Below are 24801 nucleotides of genomic sequence, written 5' to 3' on the forward strand. Positions count from 1 at the left end.
TTCGGTTCGGCAGTCGGCAATCGGCATTGGGACTGTGGCAGCAAGTCACACGTGTTTGCAAATCGTTAACAAAACTAAGCCGTATTAGCCAGGCTGCTTGACTCGTTCTTGTTAAAAAGGGGGCCAGAAAAGAGGGCGTCTTGGAGCAGCTGACGCAAAGGCCAACTAAGAGCTAGAGATGGACTAGAGATGTGGTATGAAGGGGAGAATATATACATATATATCATTTGAAAAGTAAAAGGCAAAAAAAGTAGCATATACAGAAAATAAAAAAAAAAAAAAAAAAACAAACAAAATTGCAGAGATAACCCTTACAATATTGATTGTCTTATTTTTTTTTTTATAAAAAAAAAAAAAAAATTACAAAGTAAATAAACAAGTTCACAAAACAAATAAATTTATCAAAAATCTATTCGTATATATACAATAATTTAAATATATAAAAAACTAATTAAGTGCAGTAGAAAATTGATTCATTTCAGCCTATCGAATTTTACGCACGATAGTTCACTCCACCTGCCCATCTCTAGTTTTGCAATTTACGCCCAACAATATACCAATGCCAAATTAGAAGCTTAGCAAAACAATTTCAGCTTTCTAGGCAATTCTCTCATTATCTCTCGCTCTCTTTCCATCTAACTCCTGCACTTTACCTTTCTCTCTCTCTCTCTCTCTCTCTCTCTACCTAACTGTATACTGTTTCTCTGATTCTTTCTCTCCCTCGCTCTTTCACTCTCTTTTTCTCTCTTTTCAAGCAAAAATAAGCTACTGTGAGCTGCTTAATTGGCAAAAAGCTGCTTAGCTATCGCCCACTAGAATTGTGTTAAAGTCAATATTGACACGCCCACACAATTGCGGGCGTCCATCGAAAGAGGAGGCGGCTGCTGAGCTGCCACACTTAAGCAGTGCCTCCATAAGGGACAGACGAATCGTTTAAATCACAACGGAATTTGCTGTTAATTGCTTGATATTAATTTTATACAAGTTCAGCTGCAAATCGGAGCCCGGAGCCCGGAGCCGCAGCCAAGCAGCTGAGAGTATACGTAATTAATGTCAGTCTGTGGCTTATAGGGTTAACAGGACGAGGACCAATCTTCTCTGTGTGTGTGTGTGTGTGCTGTCCTTTGATGTGTGTGCCCCATTGTGCTGCTGCACAAAATGTGATAATTAAATGTCGTCCATTTGGCTGAGCTTAGCTTTTAATTTATAATAAATTCTGGCTGCTGTTTCAAAATGCATTTTTCGACCAGATACTTACGTCCTTTGGTTGTCCTTTGATTTATGTGCAGCGCCTCGCATGAGCAGCTGTAACTGACATTGCATGTTGCCTGGCAGCGGAGTGGGCAAACTGCGGTCTGCTGCCTGGCCTCGCCCTTAGTAATGTTTGCACGAAATATTGCGCATACGCCACAGACGCCCACACACACACACACACACGCAGGCACTTTTTCGGCTTGAGCATTTGGCTTTGTCCTTTGCCTTTTTGCGGCATAACGCGCGGTTAAGTGGCCATAATGTGTGCCTTTATGGGCTTGGTCTACCCCAAGGTCCTGCTCCAGTGCCGGCTCCTGTGACTGTGCCTGCGCCTTTGCCCAGGTCTTATTTTAATTCCCCGCCGTATTTGCTGAGCTGGCATTGTTGTTGAATTATGTTATGCCAGTCGCTTGTTGATTTTTATATTGTTTTTTCTCTCTCTCTCTCCCTCTCTCTCTCTCTTTCTCTCTCTTATTCTCACTCTGTCTCTGTCGCTCTCGCTCTGTTTGTTTTTGTCTCTGGCCGCTGTCCACATGATAAGCGAGCGGTTCGGGTCCAAATATTTGGCTCTGGCATGTTTGCTCAGTTGTTTACGGATAATCCGCTTTTATTGTTTAATAAGTCATGTCTGCCTATCGCCGCACTGCCGGGCAGCCTGGTCCATTGCCTGGCTCATTGCCTGGCCCACTGCCTGATTGCTGCTGGCCACGTTATCGCCTCGTTAGCTTTTTGAAAGGATATTCGAACAGCAACCGAACAGCAGCGCCTGGCACATTTTTGTGCTGATGATGTCCTCTGTACGTGTGGAAAATCGATGCTTAAATTAAATACGGATTTGCATATGCAGAGCACAATTTGCGATTTAATCCTTAATCTTCTTGGCATCAGTTGTACCAAGGACTTTTTGTATGTATTAAAGGAAACATTTAAGCTTAAATACAATTTTAATTTTCAGCATTTTTGAGACTATAATATATAGTTTAATTTCACCCACAGCTTTAGAATGAAATTTTGAATTTTTATTAATTTTATTAATTTTTAATTAAAAAAAAAAAAAAAATTTATTATATATATATTTTTAAGTTTGTAACTATTTTTGTTTTGTTTTTTTTTTTTTTCTGTTTGTTCACTTTTTTTTTCCACCTTGTTGTGATATCTTGTTTTTTTTTTTTTTTTTTTATTTCTAGGGACTCTTAGGGATTTATTAATCCAATTATCATTAGACTCGCTTATAGTCCGCCAGGTTAAATGTTCTTGAATCTCAAGGTCATTTCGTTCTTCCTTTACAACAATGCATATTACATGAGATATATACATACATACTTATTACCTAATTCTCTGCATTAAAATCAAATTATATATTGATTCGATTATATATTCAAAGATCTGCTAGCTATAATTACATTACGAATTGAATAGCTAACTGTCACAAAATGGAAATTTAGCCCCTACTTTGGCACTTCCATTGCATTGCATTGTCGCACAGCCAATTTGGCAAATTATAGGCTAAGGGCAACGCCTCCAATTGCCAGAGGACAATTGGTTAAACGCCTTGCGAGTGCGCCAATAAAAGATATTTGCCGAGCACTCGGGGGCCACAGTGTCGAGTGGTGCTCCACGCCGGAAGTTGTGCAAAGTGGTGCAGTAATGGCTGAGGATATTGCTTTGGTGGCCATCAATGTGGGCATTTGGCGGCGTCTGGCGGTGCTCTATCCCAGTCCGACGACCCGCTGGCGGAAGTACGCGTTTGTGTTGCCCGTTTGCCTGATGAATCTGATGCAGTTCATCTTCTTGCTGCGTATGTGGGGCGATCTGCCTGCCTTCATACTGAATCTGTTCTTCTTTTCGGCCATACTCAATGCCCTGATGCGCACGCTGTTCGTCATGTGGAAGCGTTTGGCGTTCGAGAAGTTTCTGGAGCAATTGACGCATATCTATCGGGAGATCGAGGCATCCAGCGATGAGTGCAGTCGAAATCTGTTGGCCATGGCCGTGGCCGAGTCGCGTCGCCTGGCCATATTCAATTTGACGGCCTCGTTTCTGGACATTTTGGGCGCACTAATCTTTGCTTTGTTCCTGGAGCAACGCAGTAAGCGGATCATGTTTGATAGGCTTTCCAGCTTAACAGTAATGAATACGCCCCCACCTGGCCAACAGCCCATCCGTTTGGCGTTGCCCTGCCGGGCATGGATATGCAGCGCACACCCGTCTACCAGATACTCTATGTGCTGCAGTTGCCCACTCCCGTCGTGCTCACCATCATGTACATGCCCTTTGTCAGTCTATTTGCGGCCTTTGCGCTCTTTGGCCGGGCCTTGCTGCAGATATTGGCCCACAAGTTGTCACGCATCGGCCAGCTGCAGTCGGAGGAGCAGCGCTATCAAATGTTGATTGCTTGCATTCAATTGCACATTACCATTGCCAGGTACTGAAGATGTCGAGTCTCATTATACACTGCACCCATTAAAAGTGGGAGAATACCATTTCATGTATTTTTTTAATGTTACAGAGACTTACATATATCAACCATATTATTATATAGTTTCCGATTATATATTTCTATACAGTGTGCTTTAAAAATATAAAAGTATAAATGAAATAAGTGCATAAAATATTTTTCCTGAGACCGATTTCTCAGTTAGATTATTATGGAATGGATTTATTCATAACCATATTTAAATTAATATTGAAGTAATATACGTATATGACAAAACATTAAAAATAAAACCTATAGCCAAGCTGCTATAAATAAGTTTAGTGATATACATATAAATACAAGTCTCTCTCTAACCTCAATTCCAGATATGTACGTAATTTGACAGCACTTGTCAGCTCTATCATAGGAGCCGAGGCTCTGATCTTTGGCGGTATTATATGTGCGCTACTGTTCTGTTTAAATATAGTTGAGTTTCTCGAATTTCCACTATTCAAGCTTATTAAATGCCGTTAATCTATTTCTAGATCACCTCGCAAACGCAGATGATCTCAATAATCATGTATATCTCGACCATGCTATATGTGCTCTACACCTATTACAATCGTGCCAACGATTTGATGATTGAGGTTAGCTGAGCCTAGATTGACAGTAAAAAGCACCTCTAGCCAATTAACGGCTTTTTTCCTTTGCAGAGCTTGCGCGTCTCTCAGGCTGTTTACAATGTGCCGTGGCTGGAGTGTGGAATGGCTTTTCGGAGAACTCTTCTGATCTTTTTGATGCAAACGCAAAGGCCTTTGGTGGTGAGTGAGTGAGCCTCGCATGCATTTCATCTGGCAGATTCTAATCGAGGCTTTTGTGCATGCGCTCCATTTCATTTGGAGTCTGGTTTTCCCTTTCAGATAAAGGCGGGCCACGTTTACCCCATGACTTTGGCCATGTTTCAGAGTCTGCTGAATGCATCCTATTCGTATTTTACCATGTTGCGTGGCGTGACCAACAAATGAGCTGGAAGCCAAAAACTTTTCGGGCCATAAGCCAGGCAGCAGCAGGAGGAGGAGAAGGAGGAGGAGCAGGAGGACAGGGGCACAGGGGCGTGGCAATCTGAGTAATGCAAAAAGTTGTTGTAGCTCGTTGTAGTCCGGGCATTTGCATATGCTATTCGTTTGCGTAGTTATTTTGAAAGGATTTAATCTGGCTGTTTGTACTCCGGAGTCCGGACTACGGTCTGTAGTGTTGGCATGTAGATATAGTCGTAGTCATAGCATTTGTTGTTGTTGTAGTTGTAGTTGTAGGTGTAGCTAGTGCGAGGCATCTGTGCAAATAGTTTGTAGCGTTGCCTGGGTGGGTAGAGCGACGTATTTCTGTTTGCTTTAAGTCTTTTGTATGCTTAGCAATGCTTCACTTAGTTGTTTTAAGCGCAGCTCATGCAATATCTGCTTTCGTTTTGATGCCTCTGAGCTAGGCTATAAATGTTCTATTTAATTGCAAAGATATGCCAAAGTAAATAGCTGAAAGCCAAGTTGAGAACTAGTAAATTCCAGTTCGGCCTAAAAGTATGCTGCAATAAATTGAATATATATTCAATCAAGCAAAATGATTTAGCAGCTTAAAATTGATAATAAAATATAGAAAATTGAGTAATAAAATTGATTTAGAAAAGAATGAGAAATTCGTGAAAGGGCAGGACTTATACATCAATTGTTTATAATTTTTTTCCCTTGAATTTAAGTTTATGTAATTAGAGTATAGTCTAAAGATGTGTGTGCTACGTAGTTAAAGTGCTAACGTAGTTAAAGACCTGCCGACTAATTTATGAGAATCGCATAGAAAGACAGCAGTTAAAAGTTAACGTTGATTGCCGTTCAGTCTGCTCGATTCCGCAATAAGATAAGTTTACAATGAACATAAACGAATTGAATTCATGAGAATTGCATAGAAGAGCAGCAGTTTATTTCGATTGGCAAACAGACTTCAATTCATGAGAATTACATAGAGCAGCAGCAGTTAACTGCGATTGCCTAACATAATTTCACACTGAAATCGAGTGGAAGCTAGTTTGAAGTCGTTTTTGCTTGCGCTTTTTAATTAAAAGGCCCCAAACTCACTCGCTCATTGTCTGCTGCAGTTTAATTAACATTAGTCATCCTCTTTATTATGCAAATAAACAGCTTTCGCTACAAAAACAACAAGAACGAAAACAACAGCAGCAGCGTTTAATGCTGGCAAAAATAACAACTTAATTTAAAATTCATTATAACTGACACCAACTAGTTAAACAATTGTCGAGGCCACCCAACAACAAAGGACAATAACTAAAACAGCAGCAGCAGCAGTAGCGACAGTGGCAATAAAAACAACAACAATAAACCAACAACTGAGCGCGCTTGAATATTGAAATGAGCCTCGGTCGCACTTGAAATACGCAAATAAACTTCAAAGGCCAAGCGAAAGCTGAAGGACTGCACGCTGAGCGCGTCCTGTGTCTCCTACGGGCAGACAGGCGGACAGGCAAACAGTTAGCCGGAGACCGCCTGGCGAGCGCATAAATAACGGACAGCGCAGGAGTCAGGCAGCGAAGCCGTGCAATATTGGAGCCGGCCTGCGTGGCGTATACTTAATTTTATTATGAGGTGTCAAGTGGGCCAGTCGACTCTTGGCTCTAGCTCTGGCTCCTGGCCTTTTGTTTGTGTTATTTATGTTGTTCCGCCATTCGGCGGCAGGTGAGCAGAGCCGCGCGTTGCTTGAACGCTGGGGGCGCGTATCGTTAACCACCTGCGGTTGCAAAATGTAAACTTCCTTTAGGCATTTGCTTTTTAGCGCTAGTTGTGAGGCGCAGGCTAGCTAGGCCAAAAGGAAAGTAACGAACAGAAAAAAAAATGGGAATATGCAAATGGCACAGGAAGTGTAACTGCGACAGCTCCTGTCCTGGCTGAGCTCCGGGCTGTCTGTGCGCTGCATAAAATTAACAAGTTTTGTCGCCCCCAAATGGCTGACAAAAAAAAAAATGAAAAACAACCGAAATGTTTCATTAGAGCCATGGCCATGAGCATGTTATTTACCAACAGCTGGCACTGCCAGCCGAACCCCTTGCACCACGCCCCACGCCCCTACCCCTTGCCATGGCTTTGTTGTGGCGTCGCGTCAAAGGTGGCGCTGTTTTATAATTGAATTCATATGCCTCAATGGAAGCGGCAGGCGCCAGCTACACAGCAACCACAGCATTTGGCTGGGGGTTGCACACATTCAGCAGCCCAAAAAGGACCTCTCTATGTGTGGGTGGGCGTATTTCTGTGTGTGTTGGTGTGTGTGCCATTTGGTGGCATTTCATTTAAATGGATTTTCAATTGCGGTTTGAACATTTTGCATAAATTGCTGTAATGAGTTTATTTCGAGGCAGCAAGTGGCTTCGTTTGCTTATGCCCGCCCTCCGCTTCGCCCTCCCTCCCACCACGTTTGCCTCATTTGCAATTGTCAACTGGCTGTCCGGGTCGACAGCTGTATTGACAGTTTGTGTTCGCTGTTAATATTAATTGTGGCGTTTTGCTTCTGATGCCATTAATAATATCAAATGGCTAAGGCAACAATCGAAGCCAAGCGAAACAGTTCAATCATTGACAAGAAACGTTAATGAAAGAAATTACTTTAATTGCTCTATTAAATAACAGATAATGAGCAATATTAAAAATGATCTTTGCAGTGTACAACACTCGATAGGAAATTCATATTCAGTTTCAACTAGACTCTATTACAATGGAAATCAAATTGAAAGCACTTACTTTTATTGGTTTGATCCAGTGTGAGTGTATTAGCAAAACTACTCAATCAAGTTGATGTATCTATAATGAAGTTCACGAATGCGGTTTGTGAGCATTTCAATAAGATGTATATTATTCGTTATAGAAGATATTATGGAGCAATAAGAGATGAGTATTTTTAATTTTACAAAAAAAGGATAAATATTTTGTTTAGTAATGTATATCAAAATTGTATTGAATATATTGTATCTTGTATTGTAAATTCCAAAATTTAATAGTATTAATATCATAGGGAATAAATAATAAGTTATGCATGTTTTGCTGCTGATACAGTTGAAATTGACATGAAATCCTTGATTGTTGGAAAAGACACAGTCAAGATTTTTTCATGATCTATCACATTCGGAGATTAAGATTAACTCTTGCTTACAAATTTCACAATTCAATTGGTAAGTCCAAACACTAATCATAAAATGCTGAACACATAAACAAATTCCAAATGCATCTAATTATCATTCTAAATAAATAAATAAATAAATATATATAAATAAATATAAATATATATATGTATATATATACAAATCGTCAGATGAAGCACGTGTGTGGTTATGGTCCAAAAACAGCAAAGTTAATTATAAATTTGCTATTTTTGAATTTGGTCATGCAACAATGGGCAAGCTACGTGGGCAAGCCTAAAGTGGAACTACATATCTGAAAAACTTTAAGTGGTTGGCTCTAAAATTAAGCAAGATTTTTGCTTATAAGTGACACAGAGAATTAAATACTTTTAATATTAATTTTAATATTAAGTTAAGTCAGTTATATATGTATATATATACAAAATATACAAATTCTAAATTAACTAATTATATGCAAGTTTTGTAATGCCAATTAAAACTATTATGTTTAGAGCCGCACTATTTAGTCATTTGTTGAAATTCATAACAGGATCATTAGCTTTGTAATAAAAAAAAAAAAAAAAACAAGAAGTAATTTTTTAAATATTAGTAAAATTGCTGAAGCGAAGAATGCAAATGAGATTTCATATACATTTGAAGCTGGTTGAAATCAATTTGACTGCCAGTGCGATGGAGCCCAGGCTGATGATTTTCTTACTTCTGGTCATATTGCTATGCCACAGTGTGAGTATACGTCGCAGCTAAGTAAACAATTTCACATAATGCAACTTATTCCATATTTAAGGATGCATCGGTCTTTAAATTTACGAATGCGGTTTGTAAGTCCATGAATGCCACATTGCTCACCATCAACGAGTGTCGACTGAAGGCCATCAATCGGACACGAACAGTGTATAATTTTTTTTCTACTCTGCATTATCCGGTGCATGATGTGACCGTTGAGTTTCAGATATTTAAGAGGGCCAATGGATATAAGCCATGGCTATATAAGACTAAAATCAATGCTTGCCAGTTCCTAAAGAGGCCATACAGTCCGATAGTAATTATAATATTTAAGCTCATGAAGGACAACAGCAACTTCAACCATACGTGCCCTTATGTGGTGAGTGCCAGCGATTTATATTTTATGTTTGATTCATTAAGACTCTCATGCTGAAATCTTGCAGGGGCCGATGTTTATAAAGGATCTGTGTATTCAATCGGATAATCTTCCTCTAGTATTCCCCACTGGCGAATATTTAGTGGCCTCCAAGTGGTACTCTGTAAAAAAATTAACATTGGCCGTGGATTTATATTTCTCATTTGTCGAGGATCTAATAAATCAATAAACCCAAATGCAGCGACTCAGGGCATTTTAGCTATAGTTGAATTGTAGAGGCATTATTGTTTGTCTTGAGTACAATCTCTTAAAAAAAAAAGAAATGATTAATATAATAAATTTAATAAATATTTTAGAATATCATATCTATTATTTGTATTTTAGATATATGGAAATTTATTTATTTGCTTTTGAAATTGATAGATCTACTACAAAGGATCTATATTAAGGGCTGTACCAGGGTATGCTACGTATGCTCTTTGGCAGTATGCAGTTTTTAACTGATCATCAGTTGCTTGTAAATCCATTCGCAGGATTGCTATATGGACATATCGTCAGCAATATCTCCACCTCATAATTAGCTAATTCATCATCATCTTCGCAATCACTTTTATAACGGAACTTGGCATCTTGTGCTTGAATTGCCAGTATGTGTGCTCATATCGACTATTGCAGCTCAACTGCTCTCGAGCCGTGCTCAGACGATCTGGCATCTCAATGCATTGCCACTTCCAAATTAAAAAAAAAAAAAAACGAACACGCACTACACTTAGAAATTGGGGCGTTTAATAACCCCAAATGTCACTCACAGCATATAACTATCAATATTGTCAATCGATATCTATATTCAAATAATTTTCTGACACGCATAAATGATTTACAAATAATAATGAAAATTACTCTTATTTTTGTACTAGGGTGATTATTTAATAGCACCGGAACAACATAAACACATAAATTCAGAAAATTTTCAGGTATCATATGAATTATAAACGTTGCCTGCATAGTCCCAATATATTACAAAAATATTAGTTAAGTCATTCAAATAGAGTAGAAATATGAATAAGATGAATAATACTAGGATGGTCCAGATCTGTCGTGAGTATATCTAAATATAAGTATCAGCAGGCTATATGCTTACATATTATATATTGAAAATAGGGAATTGAGCACAGCAACTTTGGATGTGTGTGAATTAAAATTTTGAAAACACTGTATACAACATCATTATTTTTTAACATATACTAATACTAGTTTGACAGTTGTTTTGACTATTTTGCATCTGCTAAGCGTTGGAGGTTTCTTGGTTAGGGTATCAGATTTGCCAGCGGCGCGTTTTACTGATTGCTGAAATGTATTATTGAGCTATTATTTACAATGATAATTAAGCTATATGCTCCAATCAAATGATCGATTTTAGTTAATGCATAATTCATATTAAATGGAGATTTTCAGCGGAAACAGCTGTCTAGTCGACCATACAAAATACAAAATAAAAATATTAATTGCAATTTAAGCTTCTTATTGAGAAGTTTCATCTAATGGCAGTCAAATTAAGTCGAAACACGATGAACTGTAGAACGATTTTTGTTGGACTACTGCTAATATTTTTCACCCCAAGCCTGTTGGTGAGTCTTGAAGTCTATATAACGTATTATATGTAACCATATTATATGTAACCGTAATAATATACAACAGGACGCTGCAAAATTTAAATTTACAAATTTCGTCTGTGAGAATTTCAACAAATCATGGCTTAACGTTACCGAGTGCCGACTGCGTGCTGTTAGTCGTAATGTGACGAATTTATATTTTAATACAACACTGCTACATCCAGTTAAGAAAGATGTGCTGGTTAAGGGTCAGGTATTTAAACGTGCAAACGGTTATAAGCCGTGGCTGTTCACGGCATCCATCGATGGTTGCCGATTTTTAAAGAGACCTTATAGTCCCATTGCAATAATTGTCTATAAGATGTTCAAGAAACATACAAATTTGAACCACTCTTGTCCATACGAGGTACGTAGCAAAGGCATTAGACTTCCATTTATTGTTTAACTCACAATGCGTATTTTTGCAGGACTATGTAGCGGTTCAGAATTTTAATTTGAATTTGAATAATCTACCACACGCTTTACCCACGGGTGATTATCTATTGCAATTGGATTGGATTTTCAGTATGAAATTGCAATTGACTACAAAGCATTACTTTGAATTCGTAGAGGATTTATGAGTCGACTAGATAAGTGAAAGCAAATATAAAATATAAAGCAAATATTGAATATAAATAGCAACAAGAAAATCAAAATATATATTTATTTTTATTTAAATAAATTAGCTTAATTAAATTTAATGTAGACTATTTCAGTGCTGAATAGTGATGGTTCGCTCACTTGCATATCTCTAAAATTGTACTGATTCTGGGCTTCACTTACACAATATATTAATATATTCAGCATCCAATTGTTAGCAAAGGTCAGCTGGCCATATCTATTGAGATGTGAAAAAACATGGAAATGAGACCAATTGAAAACTCTCATTGATGAGCCAATTGAGCCAAATAATAACGGCTCAATTATTATATACGAACAAACGAGCCATACAAATATTTTGTATAATATCTACCAATATTTTGCTGGAAGATCATTTTCAATTGTTCGATATGGGCATCAAGTTCTTTGTATCTGGGTTGCTGTTTCTGTTGATGGCCCTACGGCTCGGCTTAAATGTGAGTAAAGGATAAAAAATTTGATTTAATTCAATTTGATTCTGTAATATTGTATTTAGGATGCCGTTATATTCAAGTTTACGAATGCCGTCTGCGTCAATCATAATGAATCTTGGATCAGTCTGCATTTGTGTCGACTACGAGCTATTAGTCGCAATAGGAATACTTTCAATTTGAATTTATCTCTCAATTATCCTGTGTCTTATGTAACTGTCAAAATTCAAGTATTTAAGAAAGCCAATGGATATAAGCCATGGTTCTTCGCAACAAGCATCGATGGCTGTCGCTTCCTGAAGAGGCCCTACAATCCAGTTGCAATCATTGTTTTCAAGCTGTTCAAGGAATTCAGCAACTTGAATCATACCTGTCCCTACAGTTCAGTAAGTAAGCAAATGGTATATTTTAAATAGCTTCAGTGATGTAATTTCTGCCTTATAGGGTCCGATCATAATAAAAGGATTCTATTTGCGTCACCAGATATTACCAAATGGAATGCCAACTGGTGATTATCTATTGGCATTGGAATTTCTGTTTAATAATATGACTCAATTGGAAACGAATATATATTTTGCCTTCATTGAGGATCTTTTGACATCATAAAATGGATTTGCAACTTTAATTTTAATCAACTTATAATTGAGAAAGGTAGTTTTCAATCTCATGATTTTGTTTACACATAAAAACAATTAATCATGTAAAGAAAATAATACAAAAGTTGAGTTTTTTTATCAAGTCTCTTAAGATTTTAGAGCAACAATTTCGAATTTATATATACTTTAAGCAATCGAAAAATATGATACAAATAAATAAAATATAGTTGAAATATCAAATCTATTATCTTTAACTGTAAATAATCTATATAATCTGTAATGTATAAATAATTATATTTCATTATTTCTAACTAGATATTTTATTGATGATCTGAGTCGATATAGCCCTGTCCGTCTGTCCGTCCGTATGTGTAAGTTGATCTCAGAACATATAAGAGCTAGAGAGCTCAAAATTTGCATGTATACAAGTTTATAATATTTTTCGATAACTCATCCAATAAATTTTTTATCGAGAATAATCGATAAATTGATTTTGTTTTTTCTGCCTAATTTGAACACTTTTAGGCCTGGAGACTTCAGATTTACTGTGTATATACATTTGACGAAGGTTTAGTATATTACAGATTTTGGACACCATGCTCCCTTACGTATTTCAAGTTCCAGAGACTTGTGTACTCACATTTTAACCAAATGATGAAGATAGTCCCACTGCAAGAGAAATTATTCAACAAATAAATTCTCATAATATAGCAGTCGCTGCTTACTGTGCAGTTAGCAGAGCGCGGGCTTATGCCTGCCTGTGTATGTATTTGTGCATAACAGAAGTGCAGAATGATTAGAATCTCAGCTTGGAGGGTTCAGGGTATCTCCTAGTCGAGCAATCTCACTTAGAGCGCTCTTACTTGTTTAAATTGCAATCAATTACAATTGATATATGCTTTAAACTTGTATTCGTCATTATTGAATGGTGATTTTTATTTTGCATACAGTTTGACCTTTGAATGCGCAAGTCTAGTATATTCCATCAGCAGAGTGTACTTATTGAGTGTATTGGGCCGAATAATGTATTTATAATTGCCTGTTAAAGCTATTGCAGTAAATTTAAAGAGTAAAATTAAAATCAAACATAATTCATACGCGATGGATAACAGATCGATTTTGTTTGGAATCGTGCTAGTATTTTTCGCGTTAAGACTGCATGTGAGAGAGACCAGACCTACTTCTATAATCATATGAGTATATATATGCATATATAATCTCATTCACAGCAAGCTGTACAATTTAAATTCACAAATTTCATTTGCGAAACAATCAATAAATCGTGGATTGACGTTACTGAATGCAGACTGCGCGCTGTTAGCCGTAATGTGACGTATTTTAATCTGAATCTGACATTGCTACATCCAGTTGAGAGAGATGTGGTGGTTGTGGGCCAGTTATTTAAACGTGCAAATGGCTACAAGCCATGGCTTTATAAAGTATCCTTAGATGCTTGTCAATTTGTTAAGAAGCCCTACAATCCCATTGCAATAATTGTTTACAAGATGTTCAAGCAATATTCAAATTTAAACCACAGTTGTCCTTACAAGGTGAGTGGAAAATGTGATCTTTTTTCACTTCAAGTGTATCTTACCTTATGAGATTTTATTCTTTGGCAGGGTATTATATTGGTACAGAAATTGACTTTGAGGTTGGACACCCTACCACATGCTATACCAACGGGTGATTATCTATTGCAACTGGATTGGTTAATCAGTAAGAAATTGCAATTTGTTACAAAGGCGTACTTCAAATTCATAGAGGATTTATAGAAGCAATTGACTATTTTACAAATTGAATTGAATATTTTCAAATAAATTAACCGAATTAACTTCAATGTTGACTTCCCCAGAGGCATGAATAGCTTAATATTGATGATATCATGGTCGCAGAGCAGACAAGTTTAGTTCGCCCCCTCCACTGGGAACTTATATAGTCTCTAGCCGTACTAAGTAGACCATTGCCATTGTGTTTGGGGCCATTTTGAAATCTCGCATAAGCAAAGCATTCATTTTCCAATTATTTATTGATAACTGTGTGCGTGTGTGTGTGTGTGTGTATGCAATAGCTAAACTACAGTCGAAATACCTACCCCCTGGCAGCAGCAATCACCTGCAATAAATCTTTTGCCTCTGGCCTGGACTCAGCTGCATGGGGAGCCACAGATGGCTGTGGTTCGTCTGGACTGGCTTTGGCTTGCAAGGTGGCACGGCAATGTCTGGCAGTTGTTGTCTGCAAAATATTTGCATTTTCACTTTTGATTTATTATTGTCATTGCCGTGTGTAAATTGCCAAAGCAAAGGTGCCAACAAGCAGCAGCCACAGCATGTGTCTGTCTATATGCGTGTGTGTATGTGTGTGCATGTGTATGCTGCGTTGACAAGGACACATTATGTTGGCCAAATGAATGGTAATTGCGGCACTGAAACAAGTAATTGAAGTGCAATTCGTTCAAGCTCCTCAAATAGATACGTTGCCTGCGGTTGAGCCACCCAGACTCACATACACACACACACACACCCACAGTAGAGCCACTCGACTTGCAGCGCTTATTTAGTTTGCCACACTTCGATTAGTGCGCCTGTCTGTTGCACTTTCAAGTTAAAGTCGAGTTTGCTAATTACAAGTTCAAATTGGCCTGGCAAGCGTACAAGTTTTGCTTCCAGCTCTCTGCGTACGCTGCCATTGCCTATTACTTCCGCCTCTATGCAATTTCCGCTTGGCGCTGCCTAAGCAGCTTGCCAGCAAAATGTCAACATTATATGGCCGCAAGACGAGGCAATAATGACAACAGCATGAAAGGACCGAGCACAACATAACCAGATAATTACACAGCTAGCTGTCCGGGCGGTGTCCTCCTTGAAAGCGCTGCCAGCCACAAAGTGGAAAATGACAAAATAAAAAACCACAAGCGGAAAATTAACAGGCTGGCAGGCAGGCAGGCGACCTACCGCCTGGCCCATACTTTTGGCCAAAATAGAATGTCTGGCTCTTAAAGCAGTTGGACTGCCTTCGAGTTAAAGACAAATGCCAACTCATTTCTAGCTGCGGGCAGCTAGAACTTTATCAAGATGCCTATCGCCGGCAAATGCAAAATTCCTGTTTAACACAATTCCAAACTTCGACATTTCGTACATTTTTGACTGTCTGTGCGCGCTGTAAGCGAGCCACCCAACAAACCAATCTCCCATCATCTATCTCTCTCCCCTACACAGCCGGCAGCTACATTTAAATGTGCCGCCAAGTTTCGGCTGTGGCTGTGTGGCTCGCAACCACCTGGAAACCACCCGTGTGGATGCTGCCGCCGTCTGGCACTGATTTCATGCTGTATAACCTTCGATATGCGAATGGCAAACAACGTTTAGCGCTTTGCCAGCCGACAAGTGTGGCTCCGCACCTCGAGGGCTTCAAATCCAGCACGGCGCGTATACGCAATATTTACGACTCCACTCGTACAGGGAGTTTTTTTTCTCTTGTTTTTTTTAGTCAGTTTGCCGTGAGGGTTGCAAGCGCTCAGCATTTTTGGCATTTCCATACATCAAATATTTATGCCATATTTTAGCTATTGCGACAATGAGTTAAATCTGATGGAATTCGAAAGCTCTGTTTGCTGAGCCGCAGCGTCTGCGATAATAAAGTTTAAAGCTGATAAACGTTTTGGCAATCAAATTATGCGCATAACCAGATGAGGGAAAAGGTAACGAAATTGTTGTGAATTTGTGGCAGTGTGTGTGTGAGTGCTGTGTGTGTAGCACAATTTAGATAGGAATTTAGCTGAGGGCACGAACTAGACTCAGTTAAGGGTTCGTTTGAAGTAAGTTTGAGAATGAGTGAATATATTTGATATGAATGTGTAGCTCGGAATAGAGGCTGATGGAAAAATAAAATAATATACTTTAGAATGCGTTTACAATATATATATAGAACATATATAGAAAACATGCAGTTATGTAGGTAAATATATAAAATTATTTATTGTATGAGTAAACAGTTTAGATAGTTTAGAATTTGACTTTTTTCTCTTTTTATATGTATGTTTAAATTTGTATATGTATTTGATTTAGTTAAATATATTATTTAAGCCATAGAATGCATAGGGTGTGTATAGAAGACGTTATAAAATGTAACTATCACAAATAATGTCTAAGGGGATATTTGATAAACTTTTAGTCGAGACCTAATCTAGTAGGTCTGCTGCCTGAGTCTTCTTCTAGTTCTGGTATGTGGGCTAGAAGATCTGCAGTAATTAAACCAGGCTGACTACCTCCTATATAATTTGAAGCCATAAAGATTATTTACATATCTCAAATTGAACTTCAGCAAAATAAATCTCTATTTTACACTTCTATACAAACAAAACTCATTCATAAATTCTAATATTTCATAATCTATGCTCATTTGCATGGTAATCATGATTTTAAGATTAATTCTCTCCAAGTACTAAGAAGCTTAAGCATGCAACACTGTATGATTGCAAGCATGTAGGCCTAACTAGTTGTATTGGCCACAATTCGAAGCCTGGTAATCCGTATTCATTTGCATTTAATCCATGCTTTGACAGTGACAAATTTATGCATTTAGCCAAAGCCGAGCGACAAATTGAATTTATGCAACAAAATGCAAGACGGCTGCAGAGCGAGCAGTACAATGTGCTCTCCTGGCAATCCTCAGCACATGATATTGTTATTTTTGGCGTAATTAAAAACCCATGAAAGCGACGACCAAACAACTAGCCACAATCGCATGAGCAGACAGACAGAGACACAGTCAGCCGGAGTGTGTGGCAAAGTAAACATGAGCGTATTGATGATGGGAGCTGCTCGCATGGCAAAAACTTTCATATCAATTTTAAGCCAAAGTAATGAAAAAGTAACGAGGAGGAGTTGGCAAAAAAGGAAATGCTGAAAGAAACGAAAGAGCAAACGAAATGGAACGTATAGACAAAGCATATTTACACAAGCGCAAGTAAACGCAGGACCAAGCAGGACAACGTTGACGATGACGATGACGATGATGATGATGATGATGATGAGGATGATGATAATATTGCTACTGCTGATGATATTGTTGTTGGCAGCGCACAAAGCAACGCTTATGACAAGCAACTTCCCAAAAAAAATGAAAAGAGAAAACGCCCACTGGACAGATCTAAGGATGCTGTTTACACACGCAGGACCTCCTGCTGCAAACTGCGGGCGCGTCTGCAGGCGAACGAAATTAAAAACCAATAAAAAGCTGCACACGAAATTAAAAATTATGTTTTCCTTTTTACATTTTATTGCTGCACAACAACAGCAGTAAAAAACATTGTAGAAACGCATTAAAAAAGACCAAGAAAATAACGAAAAAATTGTAAAACATAAAACGCAAAGTTTTCGCTTTAATACAGTTGGGGAAAATATGCTAAAAACATAGCAGAACTTTTTATTTTCATGAGCAGTGTGTGAAAGGGTGGTTTGATTGGGTCATAGAAAATGTAACGCAAGCCAAATTAAAGCGAGAAGAAGGAGGATGGTGAAATAAAATGAGATAGAAAAGGAGAGAATTATACAGTCAAATTAAGTGAAGCTCTAGAGAAATATGGCATATATAAGTATATATATATATTTCATTTCTCTCCTATATTTGCGCGGTATATGTAATATATATATTAGCTAAAGACTTCTTCAATTTAGAGTACGATTATCTCTTGTAGTTCCTTAACTTACTATCTGTGAATGGCATTGATTGACTATTCTCTTAGTTAGGGTATTTACTCAGTCGATCTTTATATTAACTTACATATTCCGCTTGTTTTGGAACGCTGTAAACTTTTACAATTAAGCAAAGGAATAAAAGTTATGCGCGCTTCTAAATTGTTGCTGTGCATTTCGATAATTGAATATTTGAGCTAAGCTGCAGACAGTTAAAAAAGGGAATGAATAAAAATATAGCATACATTTCAGCGCCACGGCAACGGCGGTTAATTGACGTCGAAGCAGTTGATGTAAGGCCATGCCTATGTGTATACATGGGTATGCATATATAGTCTTAGTTTATCTGGCATTTGGCATGCATAGTAAAATGTTCAGTTCGTTTGGCCGCCATTCATTGTGAGCAATTAAACAGCCAGCCAGTCGGGGTCGAGTCATTCATTTAATTTACTACCTGCACTTCAGCCAATGGCCGACATAGCTCCCTTTTATAGCAGCGCCTACCAGCCAGGTCCACTGCATAGCTCTGGGCCATGAATAATTTAAGCAAATCGCCGGCTCTTTTCCGTCTGTACGTGTCGACTGTGCGGGATTAGACGGCATTTGCATATTTTAATTATTTAGATTGTTGTGTTCAGCTACTTACGCGTCACACTGTCTCTGACTGCGACTGTGCGTAGCGTCTAACGGATGTTCAAGCGGAACTGTCGGCGACGCCAGACAGCCCCCCAAAAAAACATACCGAAAAAAAGGAAAAACCAGTCGAAACATAATTAAAAGCCGTCGCTGCTGCTGACTTGGGAGCTGCAATCCTAATCGGTAACTGGTGCTATCAATAGGTGGAGCTTGAGGTAGTTAATTTAAGAAACATAAGAAATCTAGGAAATAATTGTTGTACTAATTTCCGATAGATAAAGGCGTAGCTGTGATATTTTAAAATGGGAAATTTTTATATATATATATTTAAAGAAATATTCCCGGTCAATTAGCAATGAGTTCTGGTCTTTAACTTTTTAATTTTTGTATAAAGAGCAAAAACTATAAAAGCATTAAAGGTTTGCATAGCTCACACATTTGTTAACCAAAAACTAACCATGACCAAATTTAAGTTAAGCCAATAACGCTACCAACAAAAAGAAAATAAGAAAACATTCATAAGCATTTGTGGCTGGCTTTGGCCAATAAACACATTACAGTTGCCAGTTGCCAGTTGCCAGAGCCAATCATAAATTCATAATGAAATATGAGCGAGTGGCCAAAAGATACATTGGCCAAGCCAAAAGCTAGCCAACTACGGCGAGCCAACAATAACAACTGTTAGACAACAATGTCTAGTAATAAATAGATAGAGAGTGGGGATGGTGGGAGGGGGATAGAGCGGATGCTATAGAGAGTGAGTTTCTATGTAGTTGCAGTAGTTTTGGTATTTGGAAAAGTGTAGCCGTAAAACCAGGCGCTGCGACCGGCTGTGGCATTACTTTTATGATTATTTGTAACGTCTGTTGCTGTTGTTGTTGTTGTTGTTACTGTTGCTGTTGTTGTGGGTGACTTACAGCCAAAGTGACTTGAACAGCACATATGGAGACGCTAGCCGAGTCTAGTTTAGTCCGTGTCCGGGTCAGCGCACAGCAGCGCGGCAGCTTTAATTAGATTTGCACATTAGGCGACAAGCACGGGGTGAGGGAAGGCGGCTAATGATACTCGCATCGCTTATGCGTTGCACGCAGCATGCGGGCTGCGGCGGCGGGGGTGGAATGAACTGTTTATGGCCAGAGCTGGGAGACTTACTAAAGTGCACAGATAGCAGCACCAAAGCAGCTTCCAGCTAGTTCCATCAATAAGGCTTTATTTAATTTCGTGTCTCGCTATCTCAGGGCAACAAAACTTGGCTGGCTCTGTCCGACCAGACGCCTATACACGTGCACATGATTATTATTATTAGTTATGATGATATATCCTTTTTTATATGTGTGTGTGTGGGCTAGCCTGGCCTAGCCTGGCCAAATATTAATAATTGTTGCCTGTTTCCATATATATATATATATACTTTTTTTTCTATTTGCAGCCGTCGACGAAACACGCTAAAAATTAATTAAACGTTCGGCAACGTAGGGGGCGTGGCACACACAGGCGGGGGCGGGCTGACCGGGACTATGGGTAGGTGTAAATATTTTTGCTTGGCCATTTCGTGGTTATTTATGCGCTTGATGTTTTGGGCTGTTTTTACAGCCGAAGCCGAGGCCGCCCTTCGCCTGCTCTCATAAAGGCCAAACGGGTCTGCACTTGATTCATGTGCTTTGTTGTTGTTGTTGTGTTGCTTGTTATTGTTGCTGCTGTTGTGGAAACAGCACGCACTCCATATTGGCAATTTATATTTGTATTAATTAATGGGCCAGTAAACAATTGCTGCAGGCAACGCCATTAGCACGCAGCTAGGGTTTGAGTAAATATACAGAGCGTAGCATAAATATGGAGGAGAATGGAATGTATATGATGTATATACATATATGTCTATGTATATGTATTGAGGATGCAGAAGGATACGCATTTTTTGTATTATTTCTGCTGCGAGCTAATAACAGTCAGGCTAGGCAATTGTGCAACATGGACTTTCAGTTATTTCATCAATTTGCAGCAGACATCATAAATTTGTTTGGTATTTTGTAATTTGTAAATATTTGCATATGAATTGTGATTAAGCACGGCTAAGTGGATCATAAAATAATGCAGACAACATCGACTGGCTGCTAAATAACTGCAGTGAAAGCTGTGTATGAGAATGAACTATATTAAGGATGCAGGGAGGAGGGAATTGCGATGAATTGATAAAGTGACAACTTATCCTAAACCTGGCATGCATATGTTTGATAGATATAATTTTACTCAAAATAATTATCGTCTATCGATAGATCTTGTCCTTGTGACTCCTGCGATACTTTTCTGCTCAAAATCCATCTCTTTTTGGCTGAATTAAAGGCATTTTCTCCTATAAAAAGCATATTTTTCATAGAGCCACAGCTCAGCTATATCCTTAAGGATCCTATCAGGACATGACATTATGACCGCACAACAAGCTAAACTCTCATTTGACATTCAAATATTTCCAGCTGTCAATCAATTAATTCGGCATTTCGATTGAAAGCTACTTCATTTTTGGCATCTGCAACTTTGATCTTGCCACATGCCGTGGCACTTACCTTGCACGTGCAACACATGCCACAACAGCTGCAACAGCAATTGCCTCAAAGCTGCACAGCTTCTGCTGCTCTCAGTTGCTTCAATAAGCATCAATCTAATGCATTCCATATTCAAATTTAACATTCGGTTCCCTTTGGCCGTTGGCCGTTGCATTTGAAATTCAAATTTGAATTTAACTGCTGCGACTGCCCCCGTGCTTATGCAATGGTATTTTAATTTCGCTGAATTTATTTTTGTTTTGCTGCTTGCTGCGATTTCTGTTCGCCTGGTACTTCAGTCGAATTTTCGTTCAAATTTCGCATCAACCGCCGCTAATGGCCGTACCTGATTGACATGTAACGGGATTTGAATTTTTGCTGATTTTTTGGTCATCAACGGAATTTTAAATTTAAACTTTTTTTTTTGCTGATTACTGCAGTTTGAATTAAAATGCAACGGAATTTAAAATTGTAGTGGATTTTGCTTAGTGTTTAGCTCACGTCGCACCTGTTGGGTATGGGTATTTTTATTTTATTAATTTATTTACTTTTATTTTTATTTTATTTTTTTTTTTTTTTTTGCCGATTGACGACATTTATTTTTTTGTTTTTTTTTTTTTTTTTTTTTTTTTTAGCAATTTGTTTCTGCTAGTTTTTTTTTTTTTTTTGCCTAAGATAAAATATACTATATTGAACATAGGCTCTTCTGATGTGCTGGAGCTGCAGCTGTTGCAACCCAGACTAATGCTAACCTAGGATTGAGCCCTCGATATTGACACAAGCAAACATAAATTCAAGTAACAGTAAAAGTTTTAAAAAATACAAATTTCGTTTCAGACACATCTGGGGCATCGCTGGTGTATGAAATTTCGGTTGAAGTACCAGGCCAACAGAAGTCGCAGCTGGCAGTCAAAAAGCAGCGATTGCAATGCTTACTGTTGTTGGGCGGCTGACCGTTGCATTTAAAAGCAATTTCGAATAAATTACCAGGCAAAGAGAAATGGCGCCAGCTAGATTTAAATATTGATGTATAAGCTCCATTGCATACCTCAAAGGGGCAACCCGCCAAAATGAGACGAACGTTATGTTTTTGAACAATTGATTTATTTCATATAATTTATTTATTTGATATTAGAGTTAAAAATTAAATTTAAATTAAATTAAAACTAACTTAAATATTAATATTTTAATCTGTAAATCTAAAAAGCCCTGTCCTTTTGAGTTGCTACTTGATATGGTTGACTTCCAGCTGGATGCTTGCACGTTGTCGAGCTGCAAGAAAATGTAGAGGGCTTATTTAATGATCTGAGCCTATACTTTATATATTTAAGTACAACTAAAGTAGTTTTATTTTACCTTTGATAGAAGTGTTCGAAGTCCTGGATTGCTGGCAGCATTCAGCTTTAAAGAACAGCTGAATGATTCATCAGTTGGTATTGAGTAGCGGAAAGTGCACTCGAAATGCATTGCAAATAAACTTGAATTTCGTAATAAAAGAGAAGGTGAAAAGCGCAGGGTAAAAGCGAGCAACAATCGCCGACTAAAAGCGCTGCCAAATGTCCTGCAGCCAGTCACAATAAAAGAACAGTTCGAGTGGATGTTGTGCGTGTGTGTGTGTGTGTGTATGTGACATTCCTTATGGAATAAACAAGTGGTGTGTGTGTGTGTATGGGATTGATTGTTTGTGTAGCACACACATAATAACTGCAGCTGCACGTTTACAATTTGTACGTGCTATGCGTGTGTGTGTGTGTGAGCGAGAGAGAGAGTGAGAGATGAAAAGAGAGAGTGTGTGTGTGGTTTTGGTTTTGGTTATTCGGGCTTGATAAAAATGAGCGTCGGAAATGCGAATATAAATTTTGCCATATCTGATGTACAACTGTGTTTGTGTGCGTGTGTACGTGTGTGTGTTTGTGTCAGGATAAACGTAATGGCCAGCATTGCAGCCAGGATGCCAAGCAGACAGCAGACTGGGTGTAGCAGACCAATCATCAGAAGTATGCAGCGCGGGCAGAGGAAACGGAAATGACATGCAATAAAACACAAAGGCGCACGCATTGCCGGTCGAACGTGGCGGGTGGGTGGGTGAGTGCGGGAGAGCGTTGCTGCCGCTTGGAGCGGTGCTGCTGTCAACCGCTGTGGATTATAAACGCAAAATGGCATCTAACAACAGAAATCTATCTGGCCAGAGAAACTTTTACAAAATTACAATTGCAAAAGTTGTGCACTCTCTATTGAAGATTGAAGAGAGCTGAGAGGGGGAGCGGCAGTGGGGAGCAGACCCGCAGCTGCTGGCCAGACGACAACAACAAGCACCACCCACTCAAGCACTCTGGCACTCTGGCACTCAACCACTTTGGCTCCCTCTGTTAGTGCGACGCACTTGACCAGACATTCGAGTGCGCCTTTGTGTGCGTTAACGCCAAGTCATTTGGCTTATCAATGCCAGACGCAGACAATTTTGCGCTTATCGCTCGAACGCATCGCGTTTCGCCTCATGCAGGTGCCGCAAACGGCCATCGATGCTCATTTAATGCTGCCCTCCCCCCAGCCCAGCCCCAATGGCTGTGCCATGTATTATTAAGCGCCCATTAGCCAGAGCTCTTCTGGCGACAAACTGGCTGACACTAGTTGTGCCAAGGACCCGTTCGCACAGGGCGCCCATTGACATGTATGCAAACATTGCTCTAATGACGGTCAGCCCAAGTGCCCGCAAAACAAGCAGCAGCACCAGCCACGCCTCCCCATCTCTCTCTCTCTCCCTCTGTTTGTCTCCTGCTCCATGGCTGGACTCACTTGACATGCAGTGGCTTGCTTTATTGGCTAATTACGCCCTGCAGCAAAGCGGCTGCAGTTGCATGCCTGCATGTGATTGCTGTGCCCCAGCTTCGCCTCCACGGCTCCCCGCCTCCTCGCCTTGCCGGACCTGCCATAATTTGCGGCCAAGTTATTAGTACTGGCACAAAACTGGCATCGTTTTATTTTCGATTTTAATTTCCATGTAGTCGCTGCTGGCACTGCTCGTTGTTTTTTTTTCCATTTTTATTTTTTTTTCTGCTCGACATGCGCCTAATTTATATTCATTATCTGATGCATAATTTTAGATAACCTGACTGCGTGTGTAGCGCAACACTCTCCAATTGCCAGTTCTTCAACTTTGTTGCCATCTCGCAGCTCGCAGCTCGTATATTCTATCTCCCTCTCTCTCTCTCTCTCTCACTCTCAATGTTTATCCTTGAGCTCAAATGTTATTCGCGTTAACTCAATATTTGACTAGCGCATTTGATAACAACCCCCTTGACGGCCCGCTTCTTAAGCTGGTTTAAGCTTACCTTTAGCTGCTGCTGTTGGCAACAAGCTGCAGGGGAACTTTGAGTGGGGCGGCTATACAAATATTTGCACAAAAATCAATTTCAAAGGGAATTGCAAAAGTAGAAATTAGAGAACAAATTCGTTGCGAGCTGGCATAAGCTAGCTCAGTGAATAATTTTTTAAAATGTAATAAAAAATCAGTTCAAGTATTAAATTAATGTGAAGTGTAAAATCTCTTCATTATAAAATATAAAAAAATAAATAAATAAATAAAGAAAAAAAATGTGTTTTAATAAAAAATAAAAAATTAAATAAAAAATCCATATTAAAAAAAATAT

The 24801-nt window shown here is 38.8% G+C and overlaps 1 protein-coding gene across 1 annotated transcript; it reads left to right on the forward strand.

The window, feature by feature from the left end:
• Positions 1 to 2838: 2838 nt before the first annotated feature.
• On the forward strand, positions 2839 to 5797 carry LOC6578737 (odorant receptor 43a). The gene is made up of 6 exons (XM_002004609.3): positions 2839 to 3343; positions 3412 to 3679; positions 4057 to 4156; positions 4216 to 4317; positions 4384 to 4491; positions 4591 to 5797. Exons 1-6 carry the CDS (start codon positions 2902 to 2904, stop codon positions 4693 to 4695), a joined length of 1125 nt encoding a protein of 374 aa, XP_002004645.1. The 5' UTR covers positions 2839 to 2901; the 3' UTR covers positions 4696 to 5797.
• Positions 5798 to 24801: the final 19004 nt, after the last annotated feature.

This window comes from Drosophila mojavensis, unplaced genomic scaffold (genome assembly GCF_018153725.1).
Source record: "Drosophila mojavensis isolate 15081-1352.22 unplaced genomic scaffold, ASM1815372v1 contig_80, whole genome shotgun sequence".
Lineage (NCBI taxonomy): Eukaryota > Metazoa > Arthropoda > Insecta > Diptera > Drosophilidae > Drosophila > Drosophila mojavensis.

Bases quoted from the DNA above. Each gene is read 5' to 3' on its own strand.
- LOC6578737 (XM_002004609.3), top strand. From the start codon at position 2,902: ATGGCTGAGGATATTGCTTTGGTGGCCATCAATGTGGGCATTTGGCGG. The intron at 3,344-3,411 runs GTAAGCGGATCA...CCTGGCCAACAG, and splicing joins TTTGTTCCTGGAGCAACGCA to CCCATCCGTTTGGCGTTGCC. The intron at 3,680-4,056 runs GTACTGAAGATG...CCTCAATTCCAG, and splicing joins TTGCACATTACCATTGCCAG to ATATGTACGTAATTTGACAG.